The 13,546-nt window shown below is 43.0% G+C and overlaps 1 protein-coding gene across 1 annotated transcript in view; it reads right to left on the reverse strand.

Moving 5' to 3' along the window:
- Positions 1-252: 252 nt before the first annotated feature.
- The window catches only part of LRRC25 (leucine rich repeat containing 25), a 299,377-nt gene continuing 286,083 nt past the window's right edge, over positions 253-13,546 (reverse strand). Inside the window, exon 3 of the mRNA XM_069649272.1 lies at positions 253-379. Coding sequence (XP_069505373.1) covers positions 364-379 — 16 coding nt within the window. The 3' untranslated portion in view covers positions 253-363. The remainder of the gene's footprint in view (positions 380-13,546) is intronic.

Raw genomic sequence — 13,546 nt, forward strand, 5'->3', positions numbered from 1 at the left:
TATAGAGGTATATTAAAGCAAGACTTAAGATGTTTAAGCAAGCAGCTCTATTAAACCATGAAGATTACACAGACATGTTGCAGGACATGGTTGAGCATGTCTGTTTCGATAGATATTTTGACACATTTTTGTTTTACAGACATTTCCCAGTACAGTGTTTTAACAAGACCTACTGGGAACATTGTGCCATATTTTTTAATTTAAAAAAAAAAATAAAATGTGTTTAATTGATTCAGTTGACAGTCAACTTTTCAATTAGAAAGATAAAAAATAAGAAAGATCTCACATTTACATTTCCATGTGTTTTACATCAGTGTTCAAAAATGATTTCACACTTGCAGATAAAAGCAAATGCTTTCTGTGTCATTCGTCTTGGTTTCTAAATAGGGCAAAAGAGAAGGTGTTAAAAGAAAAAAGAAAATGAAAACCCATAAGACTGATGTTACATTCATGAAATGCTAGTATTACAATCATAACATTATTAATCAAATTGATATAGATGTTACAAATTGATTGAGAAACAACAGTTTAAAGTTATAAACTTCATCATGCTATCTATCATTACCTCCACGTCCACTCTTCCTCGTCACAGTACTTACCTCATGAGGCACCTGCCTCCGACACAGGACCTTCTTCTATTTCTTCATATTTCTATAACTCCTCCCTCACACCCACATCACTTAGTTTTTAATTTTTCCTGCCTCCGGCAGGTTGGGCTTGTTTACTTCCCGGTGCGAGGCGCTGGGGAGCTCCGAATGCTGGCCCCCTGGTGGGGCTGTGTGGCGGGGCCTTCTGCTCCCTCAGGTGTGGCAAGACTCCTGGGTTCCCTGCGGGGCTTGGGACCCGGTCGAGTCAGGCTGCCTTGCCTGGTTTCTGCTGGGCTTTGGCCAGCGCAGGGCATCGTGGCCCGGGTTCTTGGAGAACGGACCCGGGTTAAGGTAAGGAGTAGGGGGCATGTTTTCCTGTTGCATGGCCATGCTGCATGGGCGGCTGTGCACGGATTGGCGGCTCCTTTTTCTTGTTTGGTCCACGTGCTCCGGAGGGGGGTGGGCTCCTCCTCTGGTGCTGCAAGCAGTGTTGCCCTTCGAGCAAATATCTATGGTTCCTACACAGCTGAAACAGTGTTGAATGGTTTCAGGGGGTTGAAAAAGGATGTCAACGAAGGCTCTGATTGTGCCCCTTTGCTTACAGACATGCAGAGACAAGTTGAGTTTTTGGCCGATCTGGCTTTTGATGGGGTGCGTGGTTCAGCTATGGCCATGGGGGCTGGTGTATCTGCCCGGAGGCATTTGCACATAAGGGACTGGAAGACTGATGGGTCTCAGAAGGCGGCTGCCCTCAAACTTCCTTTCACTGGGTCCAGGCTTTTTGGTGATTGCCTTGAGGATAAGGTGCACAAAGTTTTTAGGGCGGACAAACATGCTGACAAACTTCGACGCAAGCCTCCTTCAACGGCCAAGAAGTCTTTCTCTGGGGCTGTTCCAGTGACCAGCAGGTCTTTTCTTGGCTCCTCATCACATTCTTTTCGGAGAGCTAGGGGGGGTCGGGGTCCTCCACGCTCTTCACATCCTGGGCCGGCACCTAAGTCCTGACGGTTTGGAATTGCCGGTGGGCGGGCGGCTCCGGCAGTTTTTTCCAGTATGGGAAAGGTGGTGTTCCGACTCATGGGTTCTGGACACAGTGCAATGGGGGTATTGAGTGCATTTCCTGTCTCCTCCTGGCCAGCATTGCATGGCTCGGACTGTAGTTCCCAGGTCGCGGCTCAAGAGGTTGACCTTGGACGCTGCTCTCTCCGAATTAGTGTTGAAGGCGGCCATCATGCCCGTTCCTCTCCCTGTGCAGGGTCAGGGGTTCTACTCACGGGTGTTCCTGGTCCCCAAACCTTCGGGGAAGTACCGTCTAATTCTGGACCTCAAAGCCCTGAACTGCTTCGTCCAAAAGGAACACCTCAAGATGGAGACTTTACAGAACATTCTTCCAATGTTATTAAAGGGGGATTGGATGACATCTCTGGATCTCCAGGACGCTTATTACCATGTGTCTCTCCGTCCCTGGCACATGCAGTTCTTCCGCTTTGCAGTGGGATCCCGACTTTCCAGTTCAGGGTGCTCCCGTTCAGACTGCGATCTGCCCCCAGAGTTTTCACCAAGCTGGTGCCTCCCCTTGTGGCGCACTTACATCTGTGGGGCATTCAGATATTTCCCTACCTGGCCGATTGGTTGATCAAAGCGTCCTGCCGGCAGACTGTCATTTCTCATCTCCGATTGGTCTGCCAGGCATTGCAGGACTGGGGTTTCCTGGTGAACTGGCAGAAGTCTCAACTGGAGGCTTCTCAGGATCTATTCTTCATTGGTGCACAGGTTTGCACCAGGATGGGGAAGGTGTTCCTGTCCCTGGAGAGGGTCTGTCGCTTACTGGCTGTTCTGGGCAAGGTTCTCAGGAGGCAGTATGTCCGGCCCGCCTATTGCTGAAATTGCAGGGGCACATGGCTTCTTGCGTGTTTCTAGTTCCCTGGGCCCGTGTTCATCTACGCCCCCTGGTGTCCTACCTTCTCTCCCACTGGCTCCCTTCATCTCAAGCTTTCGAGGCTTTGATTCCGGTGTCCCCAGCGCTGCGGGTCTCCCTGCAGTGGTGGTTGGGGGTTCCGAAACTACGGGCTGAGGTGTCCCTGATCATTCCTCCTGTGACCACACTTACTACCGACGCCACTGGAAGGGGCTAGGGAGCTACGTTGGGGGTCCTCTCTGCTCAGGGGTTGTGGGATCTGGAAGAGAGCCATTGGACATCCAATTGGCGAGAGTTGTGTGCCATTCTCCGGGCTCTGGTGTACTTCAGGAGGTTGCTGTTGGGCCGGGCAGTTTTGGTCCGGACGGACAATACGACAGCTTTGGCTTACGTCAACCGCCAAGGGGGTTCCGGCCGCTCCTTGAATGCCCTGGCAGCTCAGATAGGTGCATGGGGGGAATCACATCTGGTGTCCCTGGTGGCTTCGCATATCAGGGGGGTGAACAATGTTCGGGCGGATCTACTCAGCCGCCATTTTCCCTCCTCGGTGGAACTGGTCCTGTCGACCCAGATTTTTGCAGAGATCTGTGTCAGGTTCAGGACCCCTATTCTGGACCTGTTTGCGTCTCCAGCCTCAGCAAAAGTTCCCCTCTTCTGCTCTCGTTTTCAGGCAGAGGGTGAGTGGGGGGTGGACGCCCTCTCTGTGCAGTGGCCTCAGGGTCTCCTTTATGCTTTTCCACCTATTCCTCTTCTGCCCCGGGTGGTTCAGCGCATCAGAGTGTCCAGGGTGACTGTTTTGTTGTTGGCTCCGTACTGGCCCTGCCAGAGTTAGTTCCCCTCTCTGTTGGAGCTTCGGTGCCAGGAGCCTTGGCTGGTTCCGAAGTGGCCTTGTCCCCTTCTGGGGGAGCTGCGGTTGGGGGTCCGCAAGATACAATGGGCAGTGTGGATATTGCACGGGCTAGGCTGATATCTCAGGGGTTTTCTGGTCCTGTGGTAGATTCCATAATGAATGCTCTTAGACCCTCCACTCTGAAGGCTTACGGCAGACATTGGAGCCATTTCCGGGATTGGTGTGGGCGGTCTGGGATACCTCCCCTGCGTTCTGGCCTCCCTGCTATCCTTCAATTCCTCCGGGATGGGTTTGACAAGGGTCTGGCGGTTTCCACGCTTCGCTCTCAGTGGGCCTCCATAAAATTCCTTTTGGGGGACACTGATGGGCACTTGGATGGGGAGGTGTTGGTGGGGAAGTTGCTCAGGGGTTTTTCTTCTTCCCGTCCTTGTACTTATAAGGGGTTTCCTCCTTGGGATCTCCCTCTTGTCTTAAAGTTTCTTCAAGGGCCTCCCTTTAAGCCCATTTCCGAAATTGATATAAAACATCTGACGCTGAAGACTGCCTTTCGGATTGCCATAACTTCTGCCCGTAGGATTGGGGAGATTGGGGCTCTGTTATTTCACCCCCCCTTCACTGAGGGTTCTGCCGGACTCGGTGGTGCTGAGGTGTGATCCAAAGTTTCTCCCTAAAGTTGTTTCTCGTTTTCACACCTCTCAGGATCTGGTTCTCCCTGCCTTTTTTCAAGATCCGCAAACGCCAGAGGAAGTGGCTTGGCATAACATTGATGTGCGGAGGGCGGTGTTGGAGTACTTGGCTAGAACTGCCCCTTTCCCCCACTCTGAAAGTCTTCTGATTACTTTTGGCCCGGCTGGGGCTGGGCGTAAGGATTCTGTAGTGTCCATTAGCCGATGGATCTGTGTTGTGGTCTCAATGGCCTATGTGGCTTCTGGCCTGCCTTTGCCTGCGCACGTCCAGGGGCGGTCCACCAGAGGTTTGGCGGCCTCATGGGCCGATGCAAGGGGGGTTTCTCTACAGGAGATATGTAGAGCTGCCACTTGGGCTGATCAGAGCACCTTCATCAACCACTATAGGTTGAATGTCTCCCACTCGGGGGTTGGTTCCTTCGGGGTTGGAGTTTTGTCTGTGGGGATGTAAATTTGGAGTTATTAAAGGTGTGTGTTTCTGCACTGTTTTGACTCTGTGTCTCATTGGGACCTTTTTCCCCGTTTGTTACTTTGGTATACCTCATGAGGTAAGTACTGGGACGAGGAAGAGTAGACGTGGAGGTAATGTTCTGATTACTTATCGGTAATCTTCATTACTCCTAGTCCTACTCTTCCTCGTCACAGTACTGACAACCCTCCTCACCCTCCCTGCGGGGAAGGTCCCATGCTACGGCTTGGTAATATGAAACTAAGTGACGTGGGTGTGGGGGAGGAGTTATAGAAATAAGAAGAAATAGAAGAAGGTCCTGTGTCGGAGGCGGGTGCCTCATGAGGTAAGTACTGTGACGAGGAAGAGTAGGACTAGGAGTAATGAAGATTACCGGTAAGTAATCAGAACATTTCAGCAATCAATAACTTATCAGGATTACAAATTACTGTCCATTAATTTTGTTATGTCCAAACCTCTATTCCAAGCTTCGCAATAAATGTGGCTATGGCTATCTGGATCGCCATTTCTTTTTAATGATACAGTCAATCCCACAAGTCCTGCGCTGCTGAAATTGTAAGATGATCAAAATGAGATTTGAATAGAAAAATTTGCTTGGACAATAGACTAGTACACTCAGTGAGTAAATGTTGTAGGTTCTCCATGCACGTTGGTATAAGGGAAAAACGACAGCAGTTCTCTACTTCTTTTATTTGGTGGCGTAGTTCTATTATTTATTTTGTTTTTACTAGATTAAGTCAGAATCTCAGATAGCATGGAGCTGGAAATGTTAATAAATATTGCTCTGTTGCTCGTAATTTCTTGCCTATATATTTGATTTCTTCATAGTTATTGAGCTGCTTCCATTGATCTAAAGTCCAGATCCAGTCTATACACCACAATTTGTTTTTGGCTTTTCCAGGATTGGAAGTGAGTATCTCTGCTGTTATCTTCACCTCATCCATTACATTGGTCACAAGGAGACGCCACTTACAGGGAAAAGCATGATCAGATGTGAGCATATACAAGGCAAGTTCATCTATAAGGAGGTCAGATTGCGGGGCCATAATTAGCTTTCTATATAGGCTCAGCACCTTTCACCAATACAATGCATGTAAAGAGGAAAGTCCTAATTCATATCTCACTATAGAGATAGGTGTACTTTGTGGAATGACTAGGATAATCTTCCAGAATGTACCCTCTAATCTTGTCCAGAAGTGCTGTGTCTTTGGAAGTTTGGTGTCTGATCCATATAAGATTATTGCAGTGACTTTCTGAGAGTAGAAGGAGATGATGGATGAATACGAGAACTTGCCTAATTTCTATGTAAGTATCAATGCTTGTGATATGGCTGTTTGCATTTTTGTTTCAAGGTCTTCTAGATACAAAACATCCGTATTCTGATTACTTACATTGATTCCCAAGTATTTATATTGTTGGACAACATGAAGCTCATTCCCATTGAGTCTCCATTTATAATTACATGACTGGGCTTGTTTAGCTGGGATGTTTGTCAGAATCTTAGTTTTTTCGACATTAATTTCCAGATGATTGGCATTTGTGTAATTCTCCAGTCCAGTTAGTAGTCTTTGAAGGCCAATTTGTATTTTTGACAGCAAAAGCAAATCATCCGCAAAAAAGAGCCAAGCCACTGGATGTTGGCCTATTCGTGGGGGATCAGATATTATAGATGAGAAAAGGTGGCCCATTTCAGCAATGAAGAAGTTAAATATTATCGAAGCAGGGACACATCCTTGTTTCAAATCACGTTTAGTTTCAATCGATGCAGAGAGCTTGCCATCTGAAGTTAGCCTTACACGTATGGATGTTTGTGTATGAAGTTGAATGATCAAGTTCAATCTGTTAGTAACTTTTGATACATAAGATGCCTACAGATCGAATCAAATGCTGATTTGAATTCGACATATGCCATGAATATTGATTGATTGGACTTAATGATCTGTCGTTGAATGGCAGTTATGGTTAAAAGATTGATGAATGTGCCCATGCCCGGAATGAAGCCCGTCTGATGCGAGTCAAAGAGTTTGTTTTGATTGATCCAGAGTGATAGATCTCGCAAAGTTAACCTGGAGAATAGCTTGCCCGGGGCATCAAGTAATGCTATCGGACGATAGCTCACAGTATTTTGGCAGTTCCCTTTCTTAAAAATGGTAACTACTATTGATTTTTGCCAGCTCTCAGGTATATGTTGAGTTATCATTACCTTTTAAAAGAATGAATATAGTATTTCCACCCAAAACTTCGGGTTAATTTTAAAATCTCGATTGGACATGCCATCAGCTCTTGAACGGCTCAGTCTGGTATTATACATCTCTATATCCTTGATGGCAAACATAATTGTCAGATGTAAAGGTACAGGGTTTTCAATTGGTCTGACATTCTTGTCTTCACTCGAATAGAGTTGTGTAAAGTGGTCTATTCAGTTATGTACTGCGACAGCATTCATCTGTAATGAAGCTTGTGAGGTTAGTGAGGTGATGTTAAGTAAGTGCAACATAGCCCCAGAATTTTTAAAAACTAGGGCTTGAAGCATAGTTTCCCCATCTCGCTGATACAGAAGGGCTCTCCTGGAGGTTACCCAATTTTTATATTTGCACTTAAGAGCTGTTATCATGCTGACCCTGTCATTATCACCCATTGACACTTTTCCAAAGTTGCTTTTTTTTCTGTTTGAGTTCAAAATCATAACTATGCTTGTGCTTATATAAAGGCTTATGGGATGAGTTTCTCTCTTCCAGAAATAGATGTTAAATCGATGAGTAGTCCTTTCCAGAGTGTGAATGATCCTTGATGTTTTCAAAGCCGGATTTCAGCAATTCATGCAGATCATGTAATCGTCCTGGATTCCACAAAAAACGATTGCGGCCATTGCTCACCTCCAGTTGACCACTAAGGCATTGTGGTGTGGTATTTATTTCTTGAACTGGCCATGACCATGAAACAACAAGTTTATCGAGATCGCTTTGATTTTGATTCATAACAGAAAAGGTAGAAACCTGTGAGAACAAATTGTGATCCATGTAAATGTAATCAGTTATGCCTTGTTGATTTCAACAGCGCCATGTTGGTCTGACTGGCAGGTCACCCTCAACCGCGTCGTTTAACATTATCATTTGTCGGTTCTTCATTAAATTAGACCACCTATATGCACTAGTCGTTTGAGGCTGCTTGATGTCAAAAAGACTGTGTAGGTTCAAATCACCCCCTATAATGATGGTTGAGACATCTTGGACAGCCACAATTAAGTCCAACGTTGCTTCCATGTCGTTCAGGAAGTCATTGTTGTTGTTAGCAAGATGGTTCCAGTACAAATTGATTAGTAGCATGCAATGTTGGTGCATTACTATTTTAACTTGTTGGATGTAGTTCTTTACACTAAAAAAGGTGAAGTGGGTGAAGGCTTGAGGGTGCGCAATGCACACGGTAATTAGTGGGTATCGTTGAGCTACGTTACACGTGTCTAAGCCAGGAACCCACTAAATGCCTGGTAAATTAGTAATTGTAGAAAGATGACACATAGATACGCGCTCTACCCTAAATTAGAATTCTTTAGAATGATACATTTGATCCATGATTTAGATAATATAAATTATTTAATGGAAATTTCCACACAAAGTCAGCTGACACGTGTTTCGACCATAGGTCGTTCTCAAGGCTTACATAATAATGACACAGAAAGCTTGATAGTTCAAGTTGAGCGATAAATAACAAGTATATTTACATTGGTTATTATAAACATGAAAAGCAAACATTAAAAATAAAGAACATATTGTAAGTCACATACCCAGGTAGAGGTTAAGTTGATTGTAGAAGAGGGACAGGTCAGAAGCAAACAGAGAATAACAACAAAGAAAAACTGATTATACAATATGTTCAACATGGTATGGAAAATAATTGATACCACACCTGAATTTACAAGTTCCAGCAAAGGGCGTGAAATAATAAAAACAGATTGTGGTAGAAACCGTGGTGATTACCATACTCATTAAGTTTTGTAAATGAGTCATATGTTTAAGATATCTTGCAACCAAGCTGAATTAGTCTCTGATTGTAGTATGTCAAAGCATAGCTATTTTCTTGTTAATGCAGAGATTTTAATAATTGAGTGCAAACCTGTTCAGATATATGTGTTGCTGACTCTGAAAAAAGTATTCGGCCATACTTGAAAGAGACATGACAAATTAGTTATAATAGGATGAATATTTGTAATGTAGAGAAATATTCTGCAGGTCAAAAATCAAATGTGTATAAAGAGAAACAGAAAATATATCTCACCAATAGTCGTATAAATATAATTAAGGATGGAACGTGCATGTCGAGGTGAGTGTCCTCCAATGGTCACAAATATCCATAAGGTTTTCTGTTAAATGCAAGGAAAAGGTGTTGTCACCAACCTATACGGTGAAACATTGTCTGATAGGTTTGATCACATTCAATGTGCTTACCTAAATAAAAGGGCTCGATCCCTGGATTGTCCGAAGTAAATCTCAAATTTGCGGGCGCTCTCTAATGCTCATTATATGTGGGCAGTCACGACGCTATGCAATTGGTCCTGACTAAACGTACTTATTGCGCATGCGCAGGTTGGAGAGAAGTGATCTCCAGCACATGCGTGGACACAAATGAGAAGTGTCCGTGTATCGCGCATGCGCAGTGACCAAGCCGCATCAAGACAGTTTATTATACATGCTATCTCGATTTGATAGAAATATCATTAGTAATGGTTTGTAGTGCGGTATTATATCAATCTGAGAATACTCAATTTCTTCAAAAACGACGCAAAATGAAGTGTTGATAATTAATTGCATCTACTGACAATTTTGATTAATGTAATATCAAGCATGGCACAATGTTGATTGAAATTGCACGCCCCCAGCTGAAGTAAATCTGCATAGAAAGCAATGTAGTATATACTTGTTCAAACAATAAAATGCATGCAGTTCTCTAATTATAAGAATACAAACATCTAATTATCTGTGTTGAGACCTTCTTTTGTACAGCGAAATAAACAAATACATTTTGCCTCCAGTTGTCTTAGTTTCAATGACAGATCACCACCACTTCTCCCCAAACTGGCCTTTATTAAGACCGCAAAGCGAATATCTTCCTTATTGTCTGTCTGATGTGTGGTTTGCCAATGGATGGCAAGAGGCAGTTTGGGATCTTGACTACCCAAACTTGAAATGTGTTCTCGTATTCTGATGCGCAGTTGTCTAATGGTAGAGCCAATGTACATTTTGGCACAAACACATCTAATTGCATATAGAACATGTGTTGTGTGGCAATTGATAACATGAAATGTGTGATATTGGACTGAGCAAATTTGCACATGGAACAATTGCCACATTTGTGAAAGCCTGTTGGAGGGGACAACCAAGTAGTATTATGCTTCAGAGATTCTCGAAAAAAAGATGGACTCACACTGTCTCCAATTGTGACTGATTTGGTAAATATGAGTCTGGGTTTATTAGTTAGATATGGTGCAATATCCTTATCTAATAAAAGTAAATCCCAATGTTTGTATAATAGTTTATACAAAAGCCTTGAATCTCCGGAATTTTTGGTGATGACATTAACAGTTTCTAGTTGATTTGATCTGTTAGTTTGCGGTTTCAATGTATCAGGTCTATCCATGTTACAATATCTATTTAGACCTTTCTGAATAGATTGCATCGAATAACCTCTTTGTAAAAATCTGCTGGATAATAAGTCACATTCCTTGCGAAAATCCTGTTCTTTATTACAATTTCTACGGGCCCTATAAAATTCACCCATTGGTATATTCTGTATAGTAGATGAACAGTGGCAACTGGTAGAATAAAGAGTCGAATTCACCTCTGATGGTTTTCGATATGTTTTGGTATTGATTATACCATCCTCAATGTAGATCGTAAGATCAAGAAAATCTATTTGTTCTTTACTGTGTTGCCCTGTAAAATGAATTCCAAAGGAGTTGTTGTTAATGTATGTTAGGAATTGATCTAATTGTGCAGTTGTGCCAGACCATATCATAAATATATCATCTATAAATCTCTTCCACAGTATTACGTGCGGTTTGTGTTCAGTGTGTTTATGTAGTTCTTTGGTTGTGCCCAATCGTGCAAGGTTATTCCTTTAGAATTTTTTTGTAGCAACTAGAAGACCCGCAATTGGTCTCCCTTTGGTTTGAGTCACAGCGGGAATCATTGTTACAGTGTGGTCATCCCAAACAGGAGTCAAGGTTAGCCAGGTTTCCTGTAGGATTATAATGTTGAAATTAATGAGATTGTTAAATTTTTTATTGAAGAGATGGGAATGACCACAGGTATTCCAGGATGCAAGTCTTAAGGTTGGATCTTTAGGGAGCGTTGGTGGTTATAATTTAGGCAGACATCATGTTTGCAATCGAGTATGACTTTGATTTGATTCATGACCAGAATGTTTGTTGGCCGGATTTGCAAATTTTTCAGTAGGAATAAAGTTTTGCAAAACAACGGGATGGGAGATTCTAGTGAAAGAGCCAGATGCAGACGAGATAGTGTTATACTGCTCAAATAACTCATAATTGAGTATGAAACCCAGTTAAAAAAAATTAGAGTGCCTGTATGCCAGATTAAGTTCAAGATGGCACCCGATCGTATCCATAATCTGGCACTAGTTAGGTCAGTTTCGTGGAGAAATTCTACTAGATCTATGTCAAGAAACGATAGATATTCTAGTGCTGGTATTTCAGCGAAGATGTTTAGTATTGAAGATCGGTTCTGGTGTGAAAGTGTGTAGCATTAGGTCTGTACAGACGTAGAGCAGTTTTTGTAATAAGCTCACAAGTCAGTTGGACTATTGACTCCAGCTGTTGATGGTGTTGTCCTAGTTTCTCCTTGACACTAATTGTTTGGTTTTGAGGAGGGGCATCAGAGGGCTTTGCAGAGAGAAAATGTTGTATTCATTTCTCTATGTCTGTTAATCTCTGATCCAGTATCTTGGATTTATCTACATCCAGATAGTGGTTTTGCTGGTTAGGCTCTGTTGGTCCTCTTTTAAAACATCTTCATTAGTGGGCTTGTTTGAGTTTTGTTTATAATGATCGAGTGCATCTATTATGTCATCTAGTGGTTCATGTAATGATGCTTGCAGGGTAGCATGTTGTATTGGTTCCTTCGACTTATTATTTTTTCTCATAATATTTTTGTATTTGTTAGTTATTGCTTCACTAGCATCTAGTTTCTGTTTGTTTGGTCTAGTCAAATTCTTTATAAATTGTTTGGAAGCAGTCCTCGATGTTGTAGAAACTACTTTGATGTTTTTGGTTTTTTAATCTGGGGCAAGGATTTCGCCTTTTTGGAAGGCACTGATGTTGGTTTGGGAAACATATCGAAGTCCACTCTGGATTCTGAGCAATTTAAACTTTGTGTCTTGGTCGTTTTAAGGTCAACTGAGCTCTTCTCTATAGGCTCTGTAACTCCAACAAGTAGTAAAGATTCATTTACACACGGTTGACTTTCTGTGATATAAATTAAATCGTGAAACATTGTTGCTCCAGAAGATACAGTAGACTGGGTCACTACATGCAAACAGGCCTTGGTTCGGCTATCTTGACAGGCGCTCTTGACCTCTGTTGCCGATAAATGTCGTGATGGGACTCCAGTTTGAGTAAAATTAAATTTGTCTCAGACTGTTGCATTAAAATTTTGTTTATAAGTTCCAATGTGTGTTCTGTCTTCTATCTACAGTCTCATAGAGTTTAATGATGGTCGTTAGGGCACGATTCATAGACATTAACGTAGCTGGAACAGCAAATTCGTTCTCTGGGATTTCAGCAGAGGTCTATTAGAAGCAGGTTCTCCTCGGAACGAACGCTCTGAAAATACAATCGAAAGGGGCGAAGAATTAGAAGCTGCCGTTGCAAACATGATTGAAGATTGCGATAGCGAGATGTGTTGAGATAATTCTCGCTCGTTGGTTCCGATGTTCTCAGCTTCGTGAAGTGAAGCACATTGTTGTGTCGGTTGAGCAATTGGTGATTCGCTGTGTTCCGTTATTAAATGAGGTATGTTGGGAAAGCTATGCTGCAATTTAGAAAAAGGAACTGATTCTATTGCTTGTAATACAGAATAGTTGAAAACATTCTGATTAGAGCAATTGCGCACAGGCGTATTTAGATGTAGTAAGTCACTGGTATTAGGTGGTAGTAATCCTGGTTCAAGTGGCACGACGTCATCAGTCGTTTTAGAAATGTTGAATATGGTAGTGCCGTGATGTTCACTCTCCATTACTGAAATAATTGAATTCCCAATGTTAGTTAGAGTAGTTAAACGTGCCGTTGTGCGATCACTAGCATCAACGCTAAGATGATTATTGCACGAGTCTTCAGGCACTAACATGACTTGATTGAAGTCCGCGTTTGAAATCTCAACAGTCCTGTCGTTTTTGTTAAGTCCATTTGTGTAGAAAGAGTGTATATCGGCGGATGCCGAATATGCTCTAAATTTCAATTTAGATGTAGAGTCCTTGTGGGGGTGCAAAGGTTGTTGATCTTTGCACAGCGTATGTTTCAACCGCTCTATTATCTTAAGTGTTTCTAGTTTAGAAGGCATGCTGGTTTTCAGAGTATAAAAGGTGGTACAAGATGTCTTCCACATGCGTAAAGAAATACACTTGATTCGCTGCTAGCTGCCCTACCCAGCACTGAACAGCCACAGAACAGCCCTTTCTCACAGGGCTTGCACACAGGCGCGCACGCAAAGGCACGAGCGCTGTTGTTAAAATGGGATTGTGGGAAGAGTGGGCAGGTTCAATCGCACTTGGAACATTTTTCACAAAATCAACACCATAGTAAGTCTGTAATAATTTCTCATGGAAACAGCCCCAGAACAGCCCTTTTTCATAGGGCTTCCACACAGGTGCCATTCCTTTTGCAGAATCACCTCCTGAATGTAAATCACAGTGTCCCTATATAACACTGTAACCTCATCAAAAGGGCATATGCAATTAGAACAAAGCATATAGTTTAATTGCACCACCAAATGATGGCCCCTTCTTTTTGTCTACAGACACTGT

This window comes from Ambystoma mexicanum, chromosome 1p (genome assembly GCF_040938575.1).
Source record: "Ambystoma mexicanum isolate Mex_15411 chromosome 1p, UKY_AmexF1_1, whole genome shotgun sequence".
Lineage (NCBI taxonomy): Eukaryota > Metazoa > Chordata > Amphibia > Caudata > Ambystomatidae > Ambystoma > Ambystoma mexicanum.